Below are 26,044 nucleotides of genomic sequence, written 5' to 3'. Positions count from 1 at the left end.
ACACAGCAGTCTACATCTGAGTATCAGTCAACACAATCACAACAGCAGCACTGCTATGGAACATATTCTCAAAGTATATTCCATATATGATTTACAACATCCTGATGGGAAAAAGACGCTATTAACTCCTGAGTCATTTAGTGCAGTGCCACTCAGTGAGCAATAGGGCAGGGGATTCTGGGAGAGCACAACAACCTGGGAAATGATGTGGTATGATATGAGCCTAACAATACATCAGTGTACAATTGGAGAGTATACAACACGTTTGTTACAAAGTGCAAAGACTCTGAGTCTTTTCAGCACTCTCTCATAACAACGTTAACACTTTCATATGCTGTAACGTGACAGAGGGCTGAACTGTGAGGCTACAGAACATTTCAGACTGAAAGTATTGCACAAAAGAAAGGACGTTGTTATTTAAATAAAGTATCATTAAATACACATTATTGTTTGCAAAAATGACCCCCCAGTGTAAAAAAAAACATTTTGTGGCAGTCAAACTAGTGGCCAGTCAAATGACACTAGCACTAGCCCAAGGCTAATTAGTACCTTATACCTCTATCAGCAGATAAAGGCCTGAAACTAAATAAATACATAACTTCTGTATAAAGTTCAACATGAAAAAGTTCAGTATAGGGCTGGACAACATATCAAGTTTTTAAGTTTTTAAGATATATCAATATATATTCAAACAAGATATAAGGTAAGATAATATTGTTAATATGGATATAGTTTATGTTACATTAAAATAACGTTACAGAGGTGCCAGGTCACCTTTTTCTCATCTCACTGATGATGACTGACTGTCTGTCCCTCTTAACCCTGCTCCTCCTCTCTCTCTCTCTCTTTTATTGTATTTAAGGAACATTTTTATTTTATAATATTACTTTTTAAATTCACAAACAGGTAGTTTATTTTCCATGTGTTTTCAGCCATTCAGCTAAACAATATCAAGATATGAGTTTTGGTCCATATCGCCCAGCCCTAATTCAGTTCTTGAGGTACGCACTACACAGCAGCAAGCAGGAAGTACACTCGTCAAACCAACTTGTAAACAACACTCTTATATGTGAATGATGAAGTAATACAGCTTTGTTTGCCTAAGCCCTTTGGCTATAGCCTCCTCTAGATATGTGCTGTTTACAACCTTTAAATGTAAGTTTAACTTTGGTTTGAAAAAGGAAAAGCAGTATTCAGTATTTTACATTCTAATACAGAGGTTCCCTAACTTTTCAGCTTGAGACCCTCAAAACAAGAGTGCCAGAGACTGGGGACCCCCACTGCCCCTGGAGGTGGTTAAGGTTTATAAAGTATAGCACACAGCCACACACACATAGGCCTATCCAAACAAAAGAATACAACAGACTGAAAACCCACTCCCTACCCCCCCACTTTGGGAACCACTGTTCTCCTAGAAAACTGAACTTGTTTCTTAAAGTTTGCTGCTCTGATTATTATTATTTTCTTAAAGCTGCCAGGAAAATATGCCAAGTGTGTGAGTGAGGGAGGAGAGAGGAGGATAAGTCATTGCCATTCATACTGGCCTTTTGCCATCCTCAAATAGGTCACGAGTTGTCGCACTTTTCTTGGTAAATAATGTGTCAAGCTGTGTTTTTCAGGAAAGTGAAAAGGCTGGGAGGAATACATCAAGAGAGGAAGCTGTGCACATGTGGCCTATTATTATCCTGCCTGTGTCCTGGCTGATCTGGACCAGTAAATACTGTGCTATTGTCTTCACTTGATGAAAATTACATGCCAATACAGACAGGATGCATTGTGTAACATTGTGCACAGAAAAGAATATGGTTTTAAATGTGCAAGAGAACCCGGCTGCTTTCAACAGGACACATGAATTAGTATAATTCACACATAAACCATGCATGAATTATACGTTTTTTTTAAATGACTAAAATTTAAAAATGTAATTGTTTTATCTCCATTGACTCTGTTGAAATTCATGAATTCCAAACACATAGAGACCAATAGCCTAGAGTGATTTAAAATCAATCCTAAATACAAAATACACAGACAACATCTAAATGAACGCCAAATCTAAGCCCAGTGTAACAAGGGAGGCACCACTGCCTGAGTAAAGATACAGTCCACTTGAACTTGAGATTAAGGCTTTAGACACCACACACTCATTAACACCTTGCAGGAGTGTGATTAGTGCGAGCGGTCACAGTAAGCAGGGCACACACACACACAGACATGTCCTCATAGTTTGAGTACAGGCTCTGCAGCAAACAACACAAACAAAAAGATTGCTTCTTAACACAACGGGAGCTTTGGCAGGAAGCCTCGCTTACTGTACCAGATGGACATGTTATGGAAACCATCATGTGGCTGAACGAGAAAGAGGATTAGTGTTTGATCCAGATAATGATCTAAAATGTCCCAGTAATGGCAGCGAGAATAGGCACAGCTCCTTGAGAGAGAGAGAGAGAGAGAGAGAGACTTCCTTCTCTTGACTTTGAACTTTAAAAGCTCTTCTGAATGTTTGTTTTGTCTCAAAATGCATTCGCTGAAAAAGTAGGAGGTAAAATAGAAATGCCAGGGTCAGTGGTAAAAAGTATCCAAAAGGCAGGTTAGAAGGAAAAAACTGCATGTATATAATAACAATAACTACTGCCTTGAAAAAACGATAGCCTAACAGTACAAACCTGGTTTAGTGTGGTTAATATCACACTGATTATATAGATTAAGAAATAAAACCGATGATGAAAACATATTGTATGATCAAAACTTCATTACTACTGATTTTTCTTTTTTTAGTTGGCTATGGTTGCAGTCCAGTCTGACTTACTCAGCAGCATCATTTATTATTGATCAATGACAGATAATAATCATAATTTAATCAAATTATAAAATGGTCATTTACTAACATTTCGGTTATCTGTGTCTGAATGATTTTCGAGGACTAATGTGTTATACTAAACTCATCATGACAGTAAAGTAAACCTTTAAAAGTAGAGCTTTTTCTGAGCGGCACTCGCATCCTACAAGACAATGACAAGGGAACAATTACATTTGAAAAAAAAAAAAAAGACAAACACGTCTGTTCAAAGTTTGATGGGCCACCGTGTAAGTTGTGCACCTGCACGTCCCCTCGCCCTGGACATCCTACGCATTTGTACGAGCAGAAGGGACAGACCCTGTGAAATAGGACGGGGATCAGTGAGTGTGCTCAGCGGGGATTGAGCCAAAGTAGCTGCATCACTGTAGACCCAGGCGGGTAAAACTGCAGGAGACTAAAGCAGAGATCAAACCCTCACAATGCCCGGGACAGTCTGAAAAAAACAGCAGATGAGGCAACGAAAAGAAAACAAATATTTCCTGCGGTGAAGTAAATCGATCAACATTGAATAGGAAAAAGTAGATTCACTACATTTGACCGCAAGCTCCACCTTGCATGCAGGCGCTATGTCCGAGAAACAAACGTCCTTGTTGTGCTTACCTCTCTCTCTGTGTCTCCATCCCACTCAGACTTGTGGTCCTGATGATACGCTGCTGCTGCTTTGCTCCAGCATCCTAAAGCACTGTTTTCCGACTAAGGAGGGGGAAACATGATGGTAGTGCAAACCAGGCTGACGTACCGCCTGACGAGCCCGTGCCGACCAATCAGAGTGTAATCCGGTAGAGTCATTAACCAATCCGCTCAGGGGGAGAAAGTGAGGAGTAGCAAGGTAGATTGACGCTGTCGGAGAATTCCAAGGCAACTCATGCACACCGACAGACTACACATTCAGCTGGGAAAACAGTCACACCTCGAAGGGTTAACAGAGCCAAGCAAGTACTAATGTGTTCCCTAATATATATATATATATATATATATATATATATATATATATTTATATATATATATATATATATATATACATAATACAAGTACTAATATATCGTCCTCAATAATGGATAATAAGGTAAAGTATTGATAGCTAACAGATAAACATCATAAACAAATTTTTAGTTAAGAAAAAATGCCTAAATTAAAGAAAGAATACAATATAAAACTGTGTAAATTAAAAAAAAAAGAAATACTCAGATGTTAAAGCTAAACTGTGCATTGTGTCAGTTCTAACTAATCATTATTGTCTGTACAGCCAACAATAACCTGTTAATGAGTCCTAAATTTAGATATAAGCTTGTTCAACCCTGATTTAGAGTACTATAAATAGAAATCTACAAGATTAAGATACTCACTTTGCCTACAAAATTGCAATATAGACCTAGCTATATAAAGTGTTAAGCAGTTTTATGGATGGTCAGAGTAAGCAAAAGGTATCCTAAGCTTGTGCATGTCCACACTGAGGAGCAGTAAGAGGATGAGTAACCACATTTGGTCATAAGCTTATTTTGGACTGGCTGTAAAATTCATCGAAGACATGTGCTGTATCCTCTGCTGCTGTGTCACTCAGCCTGTGTTCAAGCTCTTTACACATTGCCCTCGTTTCAGTACTCTAATTCTAAATTTTCCTATCGTGGCAATGGTTTTCCAGTCTAGTGTGGGCAGGTACTGAGCTTCAAAATCCCATTGAGGGTGGAGATAACTTCTAAAGGAGATTAAAACACGGTGTGAAAATTCCACTGACCTGCTCTTGTTTCCTTTAGGCTGCTTCAACCAGACAAACACAACACACAAGAGAGTAGGCCTACTTCCTGTTGCATTTTTTTTTACTGGATGAACGTTGGAGATGGAGTAAGACTTTCAAAAAAGACACACAACACAGTTAAATTCAATATTTTATTGCCCTTAGATCAGCAATGATGTAAATGAACCAGCCTGACAGTGTGACATAATCAGGAATTATCTTGTACAAAGCAAGGTATAACTGTCTAATCTATAAAATAAAATTATTCATTCAAAAATATTTGTTGTTCAAAATAGGATACAAATGTCCAAAACAAACATGATTATAACCAATTCACTGGTTTATATTATATACTTTCAATATTATAAATAATATGATTCCAGATGCTTTAAGTTGTCTGCACAGCAGGTGCTTAAAAAAAGGAAAATGCAAAAATGTTGATATCTTAAATGATAAAAGCCCTGGCAAAATAGTACAACAGCAAAGTCTGTAGACTGAAAATATATTCTATGGACCAGCATAAAAAAAATGGAGTGAACTGAATAAAACAAAAGAGATTGAAAAAGACATGGGGCTGGATTTTATTTTAAAGTACCATTACGGGATATTACTATGCTACATCCAAAAGCAGTGTGAGTTGTGAGGTAAAGCTATTCAGCTAATTTAAAAGTCTCTAACTCAAAACAAAAATGTTAATACAAAAAAATATTTTATTTTCAGTTACTATTTAACTGGATTTTAGTTCTTAGAGTTTTACAGATGCCCTTTACTGCCAAAATGTGATTAACTAATAAGTTAATTAAAAAAGAACATGTCATAGGGACTGCTGAACATCTGGTTAAAAAATAAGGAAATTCAATCAAACAAATACACGTGAGAAAAAACCTGTCAGATCAAGGCATACTGCTTCATGTCCATGTTCACTTTCTAAACCTTTTCCATATCTATCTCTATTTCACTTACCATCAACGTTACAACCTGCTTTATCACTTGCACACCATCTAAAATATATACACAGTTTCCTTTCATATCCTAACTTTACACGTTCCATTTTAAATCACTTATCTGCATGACCTTTAATCACTTTCTTAACAGTACTGGCTGGACAGTTCTTTCTCTCTTATCGTACCATCCTTTCTTTTGTGCTTCCTCTCTGGATTTATTTGACTGAACTGTGGTTGGGTGACTTTATTTCAAAGGACACTTTTGGGAACAGCCTTTCTGTGTTGGTGTTTGGCTGACGTTGGGGAGTTGTCAGGAGGGGGCCACTGTGGTTTGGTTAGCTGAATGTCTTCCTCTATCTTAAAAGCTTTCTTTTGGGGATCAGCCTGTGGGGGCCAAACTACAGATATTCTGTTGAAGAGTGGTTTGCTTTCATCGCACGTTTTTGTCACTTCGTTTTCACTCACGTGTGTTTTGTCTATTGAATTTCGGCTGCTCATGGAATATCTCCATTCAAGTTTCTCATCTGAGGGGATAGGACCAACGCTTCCTGTGGGAGGTTTCTGCCCAAGTCCATTATCGTAGTTTCCATGGGACTTAAGGAGTTGTTTGTAATGGGGTAGACAGTAGAGATGTCCATGGAGAGAGATGTAATTTCCTAGGCTACAAGATAATGAATATTGTTTCAGTGACGCACCATATTAAAATAATTAAATAGTAACCAACTGTATATATTCTTAACAATTATTCCCATGGCTATTAAATACAAAGGCATTTATCAATTTATATTTTAATGTTTAATGGCCATATTTACCTTAATTTATTTCTGCAGTGCTCACAGCAGAAACAGGATTTATGGTATTTCTTTTTGTCCACTATAAGAGCATCCATCGGATAAGCTCTCCTCCAGCAAACTGTGCATAGCTCCGACTTCGGAACTCGAACCTGTTGGATAGAGATAAAATGCAAATCATTAGATTTTTATTTCATATTTTCTATTTTCTATTTGAGAAGCCTCACAATGCAACAACAATCTTATTAGTACAAGCGGTACAAAATATTATGGTTTCATGTCAAACTGTATATATCATGCATATTTATTTGGTTTAGTGAAACATTTGCAGAGGTCATGGGAGGGGATGATTCAGATCATCAGACCTGGTTTGCATTTTGTCCTATCTACATACATCCATGTATCTCTCTTATCTCATCTCATCTACAAATAAGCTATGATCTTGGTCAGTTCAAGGTGCATAATATGATTTCTTTATTATGGACTGCTAAAGCACAGCCTTTCAACATTAAATTAATCAAATTTGAACAATTTTAATTAAAACAAATAAATGTTTGACTGTTACAAATTTACAAAAGTTTAACAAAGTATTTCAACCCACAGTCAACTAAGATATTTATTTTAATCAAATGCCATGATACTTTAAAGTAGACTGTACCCATTATCTGTTCAAGGTTTGATGTTGGCATTAGATATTCATCTATTTTGCTCTATGGATGGGAAAATAAGTCACACTTTTGTTTTTGATGAATACATCTGAACTATCATTGCATTTATTTGCATGACTTTTGGGAGAGACTGGTCTTCAAATAAAGAGTACCTATGTCATTTGTTGCCCCGAATTATCAAGTCTAACTTTTCCTTTCTCCCAAAATATGATTTATGACCAAACACATGTAAAACTATTGACATCCCACCATCTATAGCCGTACACTATTTGCAAAGTGCTAGCATGTTAGCCTCCCTGTTACTTTTTGTTTTAGCCCACACAATTCATAAAATGTAGTAATCTTAAAATGCTGCATTTAAAAACAAAAGGTCAACATAGCCATCCAAAGTCCATGCCATTGGCTTCTGTTGCTTCATGCTGCATAGGTCTTTACCAGATGAGACAATCTGTGTCTGCTGCGACACAACTTGCGATGTCGTCTCCTCAGCAACAGTGTAGCCAAGACTCTTGAAAACGGTCTCACTCTCTGTCCACGTTTTGTGGAAATTTCTCAGCAAATTCTCAGTAGCATCCTCATCGTAAGTCTCTGTTCGCCTCACTGCGGCTGCTTTCCTTCTTACTGCATCAGCATATGAAAAAGGAGTGTGTTCAGTTGACACACTCTCAGAGTGCTCAGTGACAGCGGTCCTTGTTCCAGTGACCTTGTTACCAAACTCATCGAGATTTGAGAAATGTTCTGTGATTGATTTGGTTTCAGAGAAGGCTTCTGGTTTAGCTGGCACACTTTCCAGCTCATTTTTCAACTGAGGGAGGGGGGTGCTGTGCCGTGAGCCTCCCTTTGTCTCTTGAGGACTTTCCCGCTTTGAAGTGTCTGCTTTTGTTTTACCCAGGCTTGACACAGACTCCTCCCAATCCTTTTTCTCCTTTCCGATTGAGGAACTTTGCTCAACCAGTTCAAAAACATTTTTGATAGCATGGATGTCAAAAGTTGGCATTTCCTGTTCCAGAATGTCTATTTGCTCTTCTGTGCTTTCTGTGTAATTGTGCAGCTGCTCTGTAAGTGGGGTAAGCTCTTTTCTGCTATGCGATTTTTCTTCAGGTGATTCAAATTTGTGTACAAGATTAGACAAGTCTGCCCTGGGAAGCTCTTCCTTTTCTTTGTTTTTATTTTCCTCCTCACTGTCCTCCACGTCTGAGCCCAATCTTTCAGGGATAGCAATGGGCTCTTTCCGCATATAGGTCTTATTAATTTCAGCCTTTTGAGCCTCTTCAAAAAAGCATTTCTTTTCTTTGAAAGATGCAGTTGATGGCTCTGAATTATCAGAATCTTCACCAAGATCTGGGTCATTTTGACACATTGGCATGTGGGACTCAGACTTACTTTGCATTTCATTTGCTTTCAAACCTTCTGAAATATTTGCTTCATTTTCTGAAAAGCGTTCCAAATTTGCATCAGCCCCCTGAGCCCCATCGGATAAACTCTTTATGGGTTTCTCTGTCGCAGTCCATGTCCCTGAAGCCTCCAAAAGATGGGAATCAATCTTGATTTGCCGGTGGAATGATGCAGGCGATTCCACAATCTCCGATTTCTTGTCTGTGATTTGTTGGGGAAGCATGGGCGGTGGGGTTACACCACGGGAGAGCTTTGCCGTTGTGTCTTTAAGTCGAGTCAAATTTTCTGCTCGGTCAAAAGTTGGAGAAGGTGTGATTCTAGTGAGGCGCATTGTGGGGGTTTCACACCTGCGTGGTGGTGGGGTGGGAGGTGTTGGTGGCCTGTGCAACAGGGTTGGTGATGGAGTTACTCTCTGGGGCGAGTCAGTCCTCCGTGTGGATTCAATTGTGATAAATGTTGGCGACGGAGAACGCATTCTCAGCAACGGCGAAGGAGCCCGAAGGTCGACAGACTTGAACTGAGTCACGTCTTCTTTCCTTCTCTCTTGGGAGGTATTTTTCTTTGTTTGGTTTTCGATTTTGGCAGAACCAATACTGATCTTGGATATTCTTGGTGTGGCACTGCCAGAAGTCGATTTCTCAGACACTGACTCACATTCATGCTTTTCCATTGTCTCACTATCTTCCCTCTGTCTCATGAGCCAATCTGGATCTGTATCAAACCGAGTTGTCAGAGTTTTAGAATTCTTTTCAGAGACGCTTTGTATTTCTGTAATTTGAGAAATTAACACTTGGCCGTCTCGCCTCTGAGATTCCTCTGTTATCTTGGCTTTTGACTTTCCAGGTTCATGTTGTTGCGACTTGGATGTCACTGAAATTGGGGCATCCTTGTTTTTTTCTGCTGGTTCCACTACACTTTGCTGAATAACTGTCTGCCCTTTCTTCTTTTGAGGTCCCTTCCCATTCTTTTGAACTGCTTTTGGTTGCTGGAAGTCCTGATCATCTTTACTTTCTGTTGTAATAACTTCAATATGCTCTTCATTTACAGTTTTGTGAGTTTGGGTGGCCGCAATTGTCACCTGAGTTTGTTCGACTTTTTCAGATAATGCTGTCTTGGTCTCTTTAACTTCCACATGTTGCTGTCTTGATTTCTTGGACTTCTTTTTCTTCTTGGATGGAGTTGGACTTTCTGTTTGGGTGTCAGTTAAGCAAACATTAACAGCAGGCATGGAGGCAGCAGCAAGAGAGGGAGCAACCTTTGCAATCCCCTGCTTTAACTCTGCACTTACTTCTTTAGGTTCGCTTATCACTTTCACCTCAGTAGCTTCCTTCAGTTCCACCTTGACTTCTTGTGAAACACTTTTTTTCTCAGTCTCATTGGATGTTTTTACCTCAACTTGCTTTTCTTGCTTATTGTTCTTTTTCCCTTTTTGGTTGGGTTTTCCATTTTTTCCATTCATATTGGAAGCTGCCTTTTCCTTCTGCACTGGTAGATCTGAAACTGTCTCTTTGATCTTGGTAGGGGAATGATCAGTTTTCTTCTTGTTATCGCGCTGTGGTGATTTGGACTCCTTTACTTTTTTGTCTGCCTGAATGGGAAGATCATTGGGTAATTCTGGTGTTGAATTATCTCTTGTCTGCTTGTTGTCAGACTGTGATTTTGCTATTTTAATAGGGACGTTCTCAGCACGTGTTGTATCTTTGTTTTGATCTTCATATTTGTCAGAGCCCTTTGTTTTCAGATTTTTAGGATCCATCTTTCTTTCAGCCAGCATGTTTTCTGTTTTTGCAACTTCAGTAATTGAGGCGGGGGCTTGGTCAGCCATGACAGACTGAGCAGACTGTGTGGAGGAAACAGAAACTGTTTTCTGTGAGGTTGTATGCATCTGCTGTCTAACAGCTGAGACGGACGAGGTCTTCTGAAAGGAGACAACCTTAGAAGTCTCATTAGAGACAACTTGCTGTTTGGCAGAAGATATAATTGTTGAATCTGAGAGGATGTTTTCATGACTAGAACTGAAATTGCTTTGGGTAGTATTTGAGACCAAAGATAGATCACTGGATTTGGAATCTGAGCGAACACTCGATGACATATTTTCAGCTCTTTGAGGTTTGATTTGTGATTTGTTGTTATTTAACTGCTCTGTCTCTTTGTTGGAAAGCATTTCAAAAGCAGCTGTAACTGAGTCATGGATGAAAGTGGGTGTTGGAGTGGTTGGGGGGGTGTTTTCCTCCTTCAGCTTTCGGTACTTTTCTTCTGATTTTATTAATGCTGTGTTAAATTTACTCATATTCCCTCTCATGAAAGGTGGAGGAGAGGGTGGAGGGGTGAATCTTACTGGAGAGACGTAGACTTTCTTGAGTGGTTGTGGAGATGCAGGTGGAGGAGGGATTTCACGGGACACTGTTTTTGATGTTTGTATTGTTGTTTTTGTTTGGTTTTGGCTCATTTCTACTACTTTCTCTGTTTTGACCGCCACTTGTTTGGCTTCACTTAATTCTACTTTAGGCTCAAGCTTCGGGACCGGATGTACAATGGGAGCTTTCACTTTTTTCACAGTCATCTTTTTTGCTTTAGCTGGTGAAGGATGAATTCCATGTGCTGGCATACTTTCCAGTTCCTGTTGAGATGGAGGAGGTGGGAGGAAGTCCTGTTCACTGGTGAGTGGAGGTGGTGGAGGAGGAAGGTGGTCAATGTCAGAAACAACAGAGGTAGGAGGAGGAGGAGGAGGTGGGAGAGGCAGATCAGGCTCTGGTGCCTGTGGTCCTAGCATTAAAACATCAGTTGTTACTTTAGTTTGATCTACTCTAAGCATTCCTTTTGGATTCGACTTTAGATTACGGAACTCTGTCTTTAATGTCTTGATGCCGTGGTTTTGGGTAATCATTTTATGCTGCACCACCGTTGTGGATTTTTGAGCAGACTGCTCCACAGAACTTGACTTTGTTCTAATTATTTCACTTTCATTTGAGATGGATTGGCTTGCTTTTGATGTTTCAACCAAATTGGCTGTTTTTATCTTTTGTATGTTCCGTTGTGCATCATCCTGTAGGTTTTTAACTGGAGGGCTCTGCTTGACTCTGACTCTTCTGTATGCTCCAAGTCTGACTTTGGGAGTTTCACGCTGTGCTGTTTCCAACAAGGATTTAATAGTGCCTTTTACATCACCCTTTATCACCTCTTCCTTCCCCAGCTGGGTTTGTTCCTGAGTCTCATATAATGACTTGATTGACATCTTTACATCTCCCTTCACGTCACCCTCAAGGCTTGGGCTCCTTTGCATCCTTGGTGAAGAAGGAGACTCCATCAAGAGCTGAATCTTTCCTCGGACGTCTCCCTGAACGTCTAATTCTTGTTGACCCATCTTCCTCTCACTGGAGGCATCGTGTAGACTTTGCATTGCTATACGAATATCACCCCTCACAATTTCTTCTTTTTCAACTTCCTTCACAGCTCGCTTCGCCTGCTCCAATGATTTAAGAGTTGCCTTCACATCCCCAGAAACTAAATCATCAACAGCAGCTTCTACTTTGGATGTTGCTGATTTCTCAAGAGATCTCAGAGCCCCTTTGATATTTCCTGGTATGATATCTGGCTTCTCCAACTCCTTGTACCGATTTTGAGCCCTCTCCAGGCACCGCAGGGCTTTGGGTATGTTGCCTTTCACCACTTCCTCTTTCTCTACAACAACTGTCTGATTTGCCGAGACAGACAATGAATTCAAAGCAGCTCTTAAATCACCTTTGACTATCTCCTCCTTTTGGAGTCTTTCCAATGAGACAGTTGGCTCTGACATGAAAACTTTCACCGTGTTGTGAACATCTCCGGGTACAATATCCTCAATTGTACGCTCAATTTGCGTTTGATTTTGGCCAAGGATGAGTTTTGTACTCTTGATATCACCCCCAAGGATCTTCTCTTTTTCTGCTGTCTCGGATTGAGTCTCACCAGGTCCTAAATGAAGCTGTTTCAGATAATCTAGAGCTCCAGATTCAATGCAGGTTGAGTAAAAATTGACATTCCCTCTTTCAGTGTCATCTACCTTTATCTTCACTGCCTGATCTGCCTTGTCTGCACTGGCCAAGTTTTGAAGAGCACTCTTTATATCCCCTCTTACAATGCTCTCCTTCTCAACACTTGTGTTTTCTTGTTTATTAAGAAGGGAATATATTGTCATCTGCACATCTCCTTTCTCATCCTCCTGGATGAGTAGTCCATGTTTTGCCAACCCACCCTCATTGAAAAGGTTGTTAATAGCTTCCTGAATGTCACCTCGTAATATTTCCTCCCTCTCAACACAGCTGTCTCTCTCTTGGTTGAATAGTTGGTGCACTGTTGAACTGATGTTACCCTTCTCTTCTGAATCTATGACAATCTGCTGCTCTTGTCTTTCCTGTCTGTTTAGTAGGTTTATCATAATAGTCTGCAGATCTCCCCTGATAACTTCCTCTCGCTCAATCTCTGGAGACTGCTTGTTCATTAGCTGGTACTTGGCCATCCTAACGTCTCCAATTTCATCAGCTTCAATGAGAACTCCCTCTGACTTGACCATTTTCTGGCTGTAAAGTTCCTCAAGAGTTCCCTTAATGCTCTTGCCCAGGATTTCAGTCTTCTCCATCTTCGTCTCATTAAAGTTGTCGAATGGGGTCGTTTCAAAGAGCCAAGTTGTTGTCTTTACATCCGCATTAGATATCTCTTCTTGAGTGATGGTTGGATGATCTTCATGCTCATCTACCTCTTTAATATGGTCAAGAGGATTTTTCTCAAAGAGCCATACTGAATGCTTAACGTCTCCCTTTGAAACATCCTCTTTTTTAACGGTTTCAATTAGATTTTCAGAGCTCATGCTTCTTATTTTGTCCATTGACTGGGTTTCAAACCTCCATTTGGCAGTCCTTACATCTCCTTTTTGTATTTCACTCACATTAACTGTTCTTACAGATTCTTGAGACAGGGCATCAGACTCAAAACGATTTTTGTTCAGTCTGACATTGCCTCCTTGAATATCATCCACAGTTTTTATCAAAGCCTTCTTTTCCTCAGCTATCCTATCAAGAGGCTGTGTCTCAAATCTCCACTTGGCAGAGGTGACATCTCCTTTTTGCACATCCTGTTGTGTGACAGATTTAATTATATAAACCTCATCCATGTCCTTAATGGCATCAAGGGGCTTTGTTTCAAACAACCATCGAGTTCCAACGACATCACCTCTTGTAACCTCCTCACTGGTGACAGTGGTGACCTCGTGATAAAGGCCCTCTTTGTCCTGAATGGCATAGAGGGGCTGATTTTCAAACATCATAGTGTAATTTCTCACATCACCCTTCTCATCTTCATCTCTGAAAATCTTTTGCCTCATCGACAGCTCTGAGTTCATCTCAGAGGACCCCTCATGAATTGTATCCAAGGAGCAGGTTTCAAAAATAAAACGGCCCTTATCAACATCCCCTCCTTGCACATCATGTATGGTACGTCCGCTCATCGATTCTTCTTGGCTATCATGTATTGTATCTATCGATTGGTTTTCAAATAGCCACTTGCAGTTCACTACGTTTCCTTTTTGTATGTCCTCAGTTTGAACTCGCTTGAGCTTTTGCCTAACTTCTTCAGAGGTAGAAGTCAGAATATCGGATGTTTGATTCTCAAAAATGTACTTCATCTTTGACACATCTCCTGATGCAAAGTCGATCTCAGTGACACGTTTGAAAGAGTTTGTCTCCTCCCCAGTAAGATTCTCCAGTTTCTCTGTCTCAAAGAGAAAACAAGCCGTTCTTACATCTTTTCCTCGAATGTCCTCCTGATTCACACTGCTTGTTTTCAGAACAGTCCCTGTCTCATCATGGATAGTATCAAGTGCTTGCGTCTCAAAAAGCCATGTGCACGTTTTCACATCTCCCTTTTGCACTTCGTCAGATTCCTGCTCAGCTTTTGACTCCACTCTTTCATACAAGATGTCCATTGGTTTTGTCTCAAATAGCCACTTGCAGGTTTTCACGTCGCCCTTCATGATGTCTTGTTTTGAACTTGTCCCCACAACTTCTTCATCTTCAATATTGCTGAAATACTTAATAGCATCAAGCGGCTGTGTTTCAAACAACCACTTGGCTGTTTTAACATCCCCAGACTCTATTTCTTGTTTCGATATACCTTTGATAATTTGGAATTTATCAATGGTTTCGTCAAATTGGTCAATTGGGCGTGTTTCAAACATCCACTTGCATGTTGTTACATCTCCTTTCACAACCTCTTCACGCCGCACTGTCTTCACCTCATGGAAGTGCCCTGAGCTGTCTTGCATAGCATACATAGGAGTCGACTCAAACAGATTTTTATTGGACTTTACAGAACCTGAAGTCACACCCTCGATCATAATCTTTTGAGATTCATCTCTCCAGTTACAATCTGTGCTTTCAAAGATTTGCTTGTAGTTCAAGACATCCACTTTATCAATTTCTTCCATGTCAATCGTTCTCATGACTTCCTTCCTTTCCTCTCTTATCTGCTCAAGGGGTTGGCTTTCAAATCTCCATTTCTGATGTCTAACATCACCCCTCTCCTCATTAAGTGCTACTCCTTTTTTCAGTTTGCCCACCTCTGCAAGCTCCTTCAACTCCTCGGATGGATTTGTTTCGAAATAATGTCTAGCTGATCTCACATTACCTGCAATAATGTCTTCTTTTGTCAGGGGCTGTGCGTTTGAATCGTCTTTTAAAGTGTCCATTGGCTGGGTTTCAAATACCCAGCAGTTCTTGCGAACATCTGCCCTGCAGCTTGTCCCATCCTCCTGTGTGAGGTCACTTTCAATGTTCACAGTGCGAGTAACCTCTTTCTTCTGCTCTCTTATATGCTCTAGAGGCTGGCTCTCAAAGCGCCATTTTTGGTGTCTCACATCCCCTTTCACTTCTTCATTTACTGTTGCCTTTTGAAGTTTTCCGACCTCAGGCCCAGTCTTTCTCACTGCTTGAGGGCTGCTTTCAAAAAAATGCCTGGCAGATCTAACATTGCCCCCTATAATCTCTTCAAGAGACTGGGGTCTAGCATTGGAGTCATCCTTCAAAGAATCCATTGGCTGGGTTTCAAACACTAAGCAGTGTTTGCGCACATCAGCTCGGATGATCTCTTTGTTCTCAATTTTGGAACTTTCCCACTCACTGAGAGAATTCAATGTTTTTATCTCAAACAGCCACCTACCCCAGACTCCCTTATTGCTATCCTCCATGGAAAGACTGCACACAATCTTTAAAGCTGAAGGTTCTCTGTTTGTCATGTCCAAGGGTTGGGTATCGAAAAGCCAACGTGAGGCAATAGAGTTTTCTAATTCAGTTTCAATTTTACGCACAGACTTGACCTCCAGCATTTGGCTTGATTGTCCCATGATGATGCATTTAAACTGAGTGTCAAAAGTGCTTGTAACAGTTTTCACTTCATCATTAATTTCCTCTAATACAGACCTCAGACTCAGCATGTGGCTCTCATCAATGGTCTCCGTGTGTCCAAGGCTTGCCATGTACTTATCGTCGATCATGTAAATGGTAGCATTTCCATCTTCTTCTGTGAAGACAATCTCTTTTGTTAAATCCTCCTCCTTATGCAATTTATTTAGAGTGTCCATTGTCTGAGTTTCAAACAACCAGGCCGCAGCACGAACATCTCCTTTGTCTAATTTGTTGAATTTGTTTTTATATTCAGTTGAGTTGATATCGTGCGAACTCAGCTCATCCATTGGTTTGGTCTCAAACATCCAAGCTGTACGTCGCACATCTTTTCCAAGAATCATCTCCTGTTGACCTATGTTGTTTTCTTCATCATCCTCATCCAGAGTTTCATCTTTTATGGTATCCAGTGGCTTATTTTCAAACATCCAACGCATGGCCTGCACCTCCCCGGGAAGAATCTCTTCCCATTCCCCATATTCTTCATCGTTGACATCATCTGGACTACCACCTTCGTCCTCATACATATACTCTTGGCCCTCTAAGTGGTTGTTCTCAGTTTCCTCGTAATCACTATAATATTCCTTCTCAATGTTCTTTCTGACCTCAGGATGAATATGCTTGTAGAGGCGTTTAAGCTCATGCATACTCCTCTGCTTGAATAAAGCCTCTCTGTTGAGTGGGTACTTGGAGGGGTTTGCTGGTTCTGGCGGCTCAGGTGAGTAATGGCATACTTGAATGTTTGGACTCTCTGATGGCATTTGTAGTAAGTCTGGAGGCGGGGGTGGAAGATAGTCAGAATCCTCAATTGGTGGGGGTGGAAAGTCCTCGTAATCCATAACTACAGCCGATGTATTGTCTGTTGCCTCAATAGCAGATGCTTCACACACCTCACTAGTCATTGTGGTGTTTTGTGTGACGTTTGAGGACCACTTAGATCGATTGATGTCATGCTCAATCTTTTTAAGGAACAGAAATAATATGTGTGGGTAAATAATTCAAATTCCTTCACAGAACATAGTTATATGAGCACAAAACAATCTTCTTTTTGTAACTCTTAAAGATAAATTGAGATTATAAAACATTATTCATTTAACATAGCAGAACACCTATATGACCAGGATTAATGGCACTGCATAAATAAGAATCTTTGAAATCCTGAAAACTGGCATTTCATTTAATTTGCCCTCAGGGATTAATCACATCAACTATCTTGAAATAAAAAATAACCCTGTTCATATATTTTTTTATTTAATATCCCTAATATTCTCAATACACAGCCTCACATAAGGAGACAAGAGATACTTACCTTAATTGGTTTGTGTGTAGCAGCCTCCTCTATCGTTCTTTCAAAGCGATCCCTTAGTTCTTTTGTAGAGTACCTTGGAAAGTCCTCTTCTAAAAGTTAGCACAGTTATAATTATGAAGTTAGGCTCTCAGATTTTCTAGTTAGCGAAAATGTTTGTGGCAGTAAAACAAACTTTTCTCACAAACAACTCACCTGTTTCATCTTGATGGTTTTCATAACTGGATTCCAAGTTATTGTTGCTGTATGTGATCTATGAATTTAAAACAAGACATGGAAATAACATACCAAACCTGGAAAAATACATTTTAAACCACATTTTGCAAACATTTTGCTACTGATTGTTGTGTTTTACTCTCTTAGCCTAAACAGTCCGAGTACTACACAAATATCAATTCTGCAAATCTGATAGATTGAAATCTGGTACAGCTTTTACTCAAGAGAATCAGAGTATAAAGCTCATTAGCAAAACATTATCACACTCCCTGCCGGTACACAGAGACTAACAATTTACCATGGTGTCTTGGTTGACATTGAGCTGTTGACTGCCTGGGAGGACCTGCCTGCTGCTGCTTGACACTGTCACCTCAGAGTTTGACATTTCCTGTGAAGAAATGACAGCGGTTATCAAACACAGTGAGAAAGTGTGTATTTGCCACACACAATACATAAAAGACACCGATAACCTTCTTGATCTCATTTGAACACACATAGATACAAATGTTAGCTTATTCCACTCAACGAGTCAAAGCTTAATAACACAACTGAGTATCATGTAGAGAAGATGCTCTAACAGATTGTGCTGGAGTTTATCACAGATGGAGACAAGATGACAAAGAATGTGTCAAACTGTTCACTTTAAAAACTAAGAAAGAAATAAGAAATTCATTCCCAGAGCTTTGCAAACTTTCTGTCTTTTGAATGGAGCTTTAAAATAAGTGCTATAAAGAGCGCCCTGGAGGTTTTCTTGAAAGCTGTTAGAAATGACCAGTTAGGTAAGTTACACACTCTGCTCCAGTGTTGATGCGATGAGATGTAAGATAATATTCAGCAGCCCATATTTGACATACAAAGATTCCCGTTGAAGGCTAAAGGTGGTCAGGTTCAGAGGAACTGTTGCCAATAAAGGCATTCTTTCATGCTCTTAGCATGCTAAGACGATATGCTAAATGTGGTCTACATATGTACCTGCATGGTTCTGTGATGAAAGTGGAACTGGGTAACATTGTGTGAAGATGCAGTTTCCTGGACCTCAAATTGCTTCCTCACACTGGCAAGTCCCCCAGGCAGGGAACAGACCTCCGACTCCTCCATGACCTAATGAAGCAGGAAATATCATTAGCTGCTTCCTCTTCGACAAGACCTGAAATCAAAAGAATGCTTAATAGGGCTATTCTGTCTGGTGTGCATGCAGTGCGGGCTGCTGTCAAGCTAATGCTTTATGCAGTTTGCTCTCTCTCTCTCTCTCTCTCTCTCTCTCTCTCTCTCTTTCTCTATACACACACACACAAAATACATAATAGGCTGTTATGTCGTCTGTAAACGTTGAATCTACATAAGGGAATGTTAAAGCTCTTTCAAAGTAGAGCCAACATTTCTTTGTTTCTCCAGCCTTCTTCTATTTTCTGTCCTGGAGGGGGAGTCTCATGTTTCTACTCTATTTATATACACGTATATGCAAGACTGCTGATCCTCTTCCCCCCCCACATCAAAACTGTCATCCCCTCCACTAATACTGCATGACAACACAAACAATAATGGTGGCAAAAGTGCGACTGAGCTTCCGGGCAAGCCTTAATAGTGTACAGTGGCAAAAGTCTAAAGCAGACAACAGGACAGCAATCAAACCAATGTATTAAACCATAGAATATTGGTTTGTAATTACACAATTGTGTCTCTGCGATGCATGAAGCTGTGGTAACTGTACTATAAGTTTGTTATAGGTGAAACACTACATGTTCATGTTCATGCACAAGCTATAGAGTACCCCGCTTGGGATGTTGTTGTCTGCTCGCTTGGAGACAGCTGCCTGGTACATGGCCTCACAGTTGGTCAGTGGGATGACCTCTGAGTCCACAGAGTGAATCCGGTTCCTCTGGGTTAAATCTCTTTCGGGAAGTCCTGCCCTGGTTAGACCTGCGCTGCCAGCAGCTAAGGCACAGATACCCAGTTAAATATAAAAAAATCTTCTAATGTTTGTTGTTAGGTGCCTAATAATTGTACAAGGGCGGTACACAACACTGCTGAGTTAAAAACATGCAATTAAAGTACTGCTAATACTATCAGAGACTTCTCTGTATATGCTGCTGTTTTTTAAAAGACTAATTAGTTGTGAGCTCAATGACTTTTTTGGGTGCAATATTAGACTGATATGTTCTACTATATTTCAGATAGCGTGGCTAACAGTGATTCTGCATGTGCGCATTAAAAAACGTATTCGGCCAAAATGTATTGTTAGTTTTTGTATCTTGAGTGGGGAAATTTCAAGTGAATACTAAAATAATGGTTTTGCAGAAAGTATTCCTCGCTAGAATTTCTTAATATACCCCAGGGGTTGTATGGTCCCCGGAAATGGTCATTTAGATCACATGGAGTATTGAAAGAGGTAATGAATAATGAAGAATCTTTAAAGTTGTGTTATCACTTTTACTGTTTTTTGTCTTAAAGGCATTGCTTGCAGACCCTATTACCAATTAATGCAGTAATGTATCATGGGGTTTATTCATGTATTGTAGTGCATGGATGGACAATATTTCTCTCCATCTTTGTACACTTAGATACTGTAAGAGTTAGACAAACAGTACTCAAAGTAATATAACAGTTTAGCTGACAGGGTGTTGCAGTGTGCATCAAACTCCTAACATCTGCAGACTCCACATCAACCCTGCTGCTGACTCAACATTTGCGTCTATGTTTGTGAATGCTAAGTATTCACACCTCAGTTTCTTTTGGATATAAATATGCTTTAAACTTATAGGGTGAAATATGAATCCAGACTCTTTTTATGTTTCTAAAGCACCTATATTACCCTGAAGACTAATTGCATATCTAAAAAAACGATTATATGCTCTACTTTTTCTCTGTGGTGAATTTGCACCCCTTAAAGCTTTATGCGTATGTCCATCTCATTATCATAACCCTTTTTGATCGCTTTGTTGCTGATGACTTCTGACAGATTCTGATGAACTGGTTCTTTTTGTGATTCCTGTATTTATGTTCATTGTTGTTAAGTGTTTTATGTCTGAAACCCTGTAATTGTGCTGCTGCCTGTCTTGGCCAGGACGCTCTTGTAAAAGAGATTTTTTAATCTCAATGAGACTTTTTCCTGGTTAAATAAAGGTTAAATTAAAAAAAAAAAATAACAAGCAGTCTGTAAGCAAAGCAGCTATATACTAGAAGTAGGAGGTTATATTTATCTGTAATATAACATTTTATCACTGCATACTATGTTTCAAAGTCAGAAAATAGCAATGAAGTAAGAGTCAAGGAAACAAAAATAGACAGATATACCACTGCAGTGCAGATAACTGATGGATGATATGGCAAAATACACTTTACTAACCATTGGGGCATTGCACTGTAGTTACCTTCTTTCAAATGGTAAACTCATTTAGTCATTTTTGATTTGTTGCTTAGCAGTCCCCCAGGATGATCTATTTTGGACTCGGAGGAATGGCAGGTATGTTTTTGTAAACCAATCAGTCCATTCAGACGGATACAGAACAGGCATTATGCAACTCTAAAAGTAAAACCCTTAAAATCATTTACAACACATTTTCAGTACAAATATGGACTTTTCTCATAAATCCTAATCAGCGGAAAAATTTTGCACCAAAGCATATTCTGGTTATGTCTTGAGGGTAAGGATGAAGAGACAGTAAATTATTGAAAGAGGAACTGAAGTTTGATGCCAAAAAAAATCTGTCAACAGTCAGAGGCTATCTCATGACACCTAAGGTCGAGCTGAGAGCTCAAATAACAAGAAAGTGAAGTAATCCCGGCGCCATGGACTTACTAAAATAAATCATGACTATTTTAAACTTAACCATGAAGGGTTGTGTTTCTCAATAAAATAAAGGTTTACGTCTCCAGATAGACTAAATTGATAACTTTGTGTTTTGGACACAGTTTTTAAAAATATCATTTTTTTCCATTCCATGAGGCTACAGAGCACCCATATGTACATGTCTAGGTTAATTAACTTATAAGGCCAAAAAGAGAGCCAGATTTAATTTAGTATCTTGGACACAGTCTATTTCCCTGCAGGTCTGACGCAAATGGTCATTTTGTCTGCTGTATTGGAGCACAATGATTCAGTTGAGGTATTTCATGATTTCATGCTCTGCTGATTATTAAAGGAAGTTTTGTGTTACATTTTCTGCATTCAAAATTATCAACACAAAATGTAGTTTAAAATCCCAAATCGTTCCACAGAATTGTAGACACAAGCACACAAACATTGCTCTAAAAGTGCTGATCACCTACCAGGTAAGCAATGAATAATGAAAAAACAAGCTCAGCAGGTAGAAATCCCACAGAAAGGCCACTGCACCCCTGGCCTGCAGGGTCGTTCCAAGTCGAAAAGCAAATCCCAATCAGTTGGAGAACCAGCTCCAGTACTATGTGTTCACCTCTGTCCAACGAGCACACAGTGACAGCTGATTTTATTTTAGACCCTCCGCCCACTTGCAAAAGATGGGCCTGGGGGGCTTTTTTTTTTTAGAGAGCCCTCCGTGCCTCTCATGTCAAGTCCCCAGAAAGTCCTTATGGAAGTACTTCCTGTGACTCCTCTTCAGACGCTTGTGTACTAATAAATCAGGTCACCCTGGTTTCATCATCGCGGCTCCCTCAGAGTGCATTGCATACCTTAGCAGCTGTTACCGCCTGTCATGATATGCCAAATTATGCACCAACAAATCCGCAACAAGTACTCGGAGAATCCCTCATTCTTCACTGCTTATGGATCAAAATAGATGTCAGTCAGGTGCAAATTCCCATGACGGTAAAGGGTGGTGAAATGTCTTGGCCGTGGTCTGAATTGGGGTCAATGATGTAATGCGCTCTGCTGAGGTTAAAGGGGCCGTAAATACGAGACAAGAGACACCTCTGAGTGTGTGGCAGAGCGAGCCTACTCGTCTTGTTTGGCTCGGCTAGAGACGGTGGCGCCAGCCAGACTCTGGTATCTCATGGAAGCCCTGCCAGAGTGTGTGGAGACTAGACATGTCTGCAAGGCATCTACAAAACCCCGTCCAGCCACAGCATGTGTAACTCATACCTGCATTTCCACAGAACACCTGCTTTTCGATTCTCGCTGCACAAAAACCATATCAAGCCGAAATGCAAACGGTCATCGATTTCAGCTGCTGATTATTTTATATGTAGATATACATGATCCTGGCATTACTCTGGGAAATGTTATGTTCAGGAAGGTTTTCACTGTCAAATTTGATCAAGAACAAGAAAAGGATTGTTAAAGAAATCTGAACATTTGTTTCAGTGTTTTGAGGGCTCATGTTCTTCTCAAGTCGAGCGGGCTTCATGTAGTTTGAAACCAGGACTCTGTGATCATAACAGAGTTTTAACTATCAGGGTAAAAAGAAAGACATGCTGTACTGCCAGAAAAGGAGATAAGAGGTTGGTTCTATCTAGTAGAATATATATTATCAAACGCTTCAACTCAATGCAAAGAAGAACAGTTCAGTCTGAAGAATACAGAGCTAGATATTTATTAATTATTCACCTGGTGACATGCAAGCTTCACCTGGTGGATACATAAGAGCCTCTCTAAAAAGATTGAATTTAAAGAAGCCACTGTTGCCAAACATTTAATTTAATTTCCATTTTATTACGGGCAGTTATAATTTTCTTAAATTGTATTGATTTAATAATGGCCTTTTTAAGCAGGAATATCCTTTTAATAAGCAATGTAGGTATCAAAGTATCAACTAGTAACATTGATGTTAGCTAAACAGAGTTTGATAAAAGACGAATGGACTTCATTTGTACATGTATACAAGGCTCTGAAAATTCACTTCTGAAATTGCTGATTCACACCATGAAATGGTATTCAATTATTTGTGTAGAAACTCTTTCTTTGTCATATTGTGTGCGTCTGAAGTTGGAAGTGGCACAACTCAGAATAAATGTGTGAATCTTTGTTTGAGCCATATTGTGTGGCTCTTGAATGAATTGTGAATGTGTGGACTGCGGTAGCTTAATAAAGATTTAGGATGCCCTTCAGTGTGACAGTGAAAGGGAATAATATGTACACTTAATAGAAAATGGAGGGTAAATAATGAAGTTAAGTTTGGGATGGGGAATCAAAAGATATCGTGATTGTATTTTTCTTGTTTCAAACAATTCAATAAAAAGAGAAAAATAAAGAATGGGTTAATCCTGCTTTGTAGAGTTGCCACTATGATTTATGTTTTTTGAAAAGGTTATGATCTGTGCTAAATTCCTATGTGATGGAATACAGAGTCAAATGCAAAAATATGTCACTGTGAAAGGGCTTGACTACTGAAAGACCATTCCTGAAAATTAGATTCTGTTTTGGCTTCAAGTACGCTAAGAATGGGAAAGAAAAGGATGTTTGAAATTCATAACAGCAATATAATGTGCCAAAGAACGACTGTGAATAAAAGAAACTTGAAAAATAAACACTGAATAAAAGAAACTTGAAAAATAAACACTGAATAAAAACAGGCTGAGTAAATGCTCTTTGCTTTCTCAACATGCCCCTTAAGCAAGGCACCAAACCCCTGGCTGCTCCCTCCCATGAATAAAACGGCTCAGTGCCAAACAACACAAGTGTTTTGTGGAGAGCCTCAGTGTCAGTTTGTAAACTTTGCTTCTTCAGCAGCTACTCATCCAGACTGTAGCTGTGAGTATCTGTGGGCTCTTTGTCACAGAGCCTGATTCAATAAGAGAGAAGCCTGGAGGAGACGCCTTTACATTATAGAGTTTAATTAGATTTCTTAAAAAAACGAAGGAAATGTCAAATTCACACAGACTGAAAATACTTTTGCCTAGACTTTTGTCAGAGGCAAGCAGAGAAAAGAGTTTGTTTTTTAAAACATGATAAAATATGATAAACTTATTGATTGCTCTGAAGGGGGAATTCACTTGTTACAGCAGCTCAAGAGTCAGAGAAAAGGAAACGAGTAACCAAGCGATAGATAGAAGAAAAAAAATCAGTTGACAGTAAAAAGATAAAGTAACACTATAAGAATATGATAGATATCCAGAACGTACACCCTTCACTTATAAATAGAGAATACTTGTGCAGTTGCACAGAGAATTGCACATGAAGATAGATTTGGTGTAAAGCATTATTATATGACTAATCTCTATTTACAGATTCCTCTTTCTGAAAATGCAGAATCCTTAGCTCTGGGCTGGATTTTGGTATTGTAGGTGTTCTGATTTTCCATTTGTAGCACAATATCATCCACTGGCATGAGACACGAGAGTCAAAATGAAATCGTGGAAGTCAGGTGGTCTTAAACGTAGACTAAGCTTTAATAATGTCTCTAAACCAACTTTTCATGGCTCATTGTTACAACTCCATTCTTGCTTCTGAAGAGGCTGTAAGACTGTAAACAAGCCCCATGAGTTGTTTCACCTTTGGATTTCAGAAATTGTGATGTGACTAAAATAAAATATTGCAGGATAATATTGCTTAGTAAAAAAAACCATGTCACAAAGAATAATAGGACAGAGTGGATAATATCAAGTAAAACAATGCAATGCAATGCAATATAAAACATGGCTGTGTTGATTTGTTGTCTCTGTTTAATGAGTGTTAGAATAGTCACTACAAACACGTGTTCACACATGCAGTTGTACAAAGTCTATCATTAAAAATGTAGATAATAGATAGATAATGCTTATCAACAGTTCTGTCTGCAGCATCACTCTTCTCTTATGAAATGTGCATAAACACTGAAACATGGCCAACACTAGACTTGTCTTACTCTTCATGCCTCTGTTACATAAATGCAGATTTATTAAGGAGTTTTCTAGACATTTCCGTACAGTATGAACACTTTCATCCATCTCTTTTGAAATACTGCCCCATGCAGTGTAGGCTTGGAGTCGCTCACATAAGCGAACACTGTATGTGGACCACAGGCAGACAGCACCACAGGATGCATGACAATGAGCCGCATCGCTGCCAGATGCCATTAGAAGAGAGGCTGTGAATCACAAGGCTTCTTGGATTCACACTTGCAAAAAAAAAGCCTTTTTATTTTGAGAAAGGTTTACTTCTCTTTAACTAGATTTGCATTTAGAGTGATGAATAACACTAAAGAATAAAACCAAAATAAGGAATTATTAACAGTCTCCTTTTACTGCAGTGTACTGGCCAAAAGCACTCGGGGTTATAGATCGCCACCATCCTTGTGATTTCTTTCACTCCCGCATCTATAATTGAATTTCTTATTGCTTTACCTTTTGATCATCTGAAGCAGTGTAATGTGTAATGAATGATAGAGAGTGCAGATCCACCATTAAGCCAACCGAGCCTAACAGATGATGTCAGGTGTGAGAAGCCGCTGATATGTTGTATTTAAAGACGCGGTTTGAGGCAGCTCCACGGTGTCTGTGCCCTGTGGCAGCAGCTTCTTTGAGCTCCAGAGTCCTGCTCTGTGTGTGGTGCTCTCTGCTACACACAGAGAGAGTATCACTTTGTGCTTCTGAACACGGGCCACCTGGCAGAACTCAAGGGAGCTACTCATAAACACACACCAGCCAACCTACACGTCCAACAAAAAAATAGTTCTTACAGAGAGGTTTATGAAAACGAAAAGAGAGATCAGCGAAAGTCAGAGCTGAGCAGACACTGAATTAAAAGAGAGAAAACACAGAAAGCATGTTATTGTGTATAATGCTGACAGGTTCAAACTCTACTA

The 26,044-nt window shown here is 39.6% G+C and overlaps 2 protein-coding genes across 3 annotated transcripts in view; both read right to left on the bottom strand.

Annotated features, from left to right (window-relative positions):
• b3galt1b (UDP-Gal:betaGlcNAc beta 1,3-galactosyltransferase, polypeptide 1b) overlaps positions 1-3,655 on the bottom strand; it is a 48,335-nt gene extending 44,680 nt beyond the window's left edge. Inside the window, exon 1 of the mRNA XM_061052998.1 lies at positions 3,458-3,655. The gene's annotated coding sequence lies outside the window, so the exon portion shown is untranslated. The remainder of the gene's footprint in view (positions 1-3,457) is intronic.
• Positions 3,656-5,394: 1,739 nt separating this feature from the next.
• On the bottom strand, positions 5,395-21,769 carry xirp2b (xin actin binding repeat containing 2b). 2 transcript variants are annotated; one of them, XM_061054389.1, is made up of 9 exons: positions 21,615-21,769; positions 19,117-19,280; positions 18,318-18,446; positions 17,644-17,733; positions 17,325-17,382; positions 17,133-17,221; positions 7,431-16,782; positions 6,349-6,479; positions 5,395-6,197 (listed from the first exon to the last, which is right to left on the bottom strand). In XM_061054389.1, exons 2-8 carry the CDS (start codon positions 19,165-19,167, stop codon positions 6,388-6,390), a joined length of 9,861 nt encoding a protein of 3,286 aa, XP_060910372.1. In that variant the 5' UTR covers positions 19,168-19,280; positions 21,615-21,769; the 3' UTR covers positions 5,395-6,197; positions 6,349-6,387. The 2 variants fall into 2 exon arrangements, with proteins under 2 accessions (XP_060910372.1, XP_060910373.1); XM_061054390.1 differs by lacking the exon at positions 19,117-19,280 and having other exon boundaries at positions 21,615-21,752.
• Between the last annotated feature and the right edge of the window lie 4,275 nt (positions 21,770-26,044).

Source organism: Labrus mixtus, chromosome 13 (assembly GCF_963584025.1).
Source record: "Labrus mixtus chromosome 13, fLabMix1.1, whole genome shotgun sequence".
NCBI lineage: Eukaryota > Metazoa > Chordata > Actinopteri > Labriformes > Labridae > Labrus > Labrus mixtus.
The sequence above is the reverse complement of the archived record's forward strand: the minus strand, read 5'-3'. Positions and strand labels throughout refer to the sequence as shown.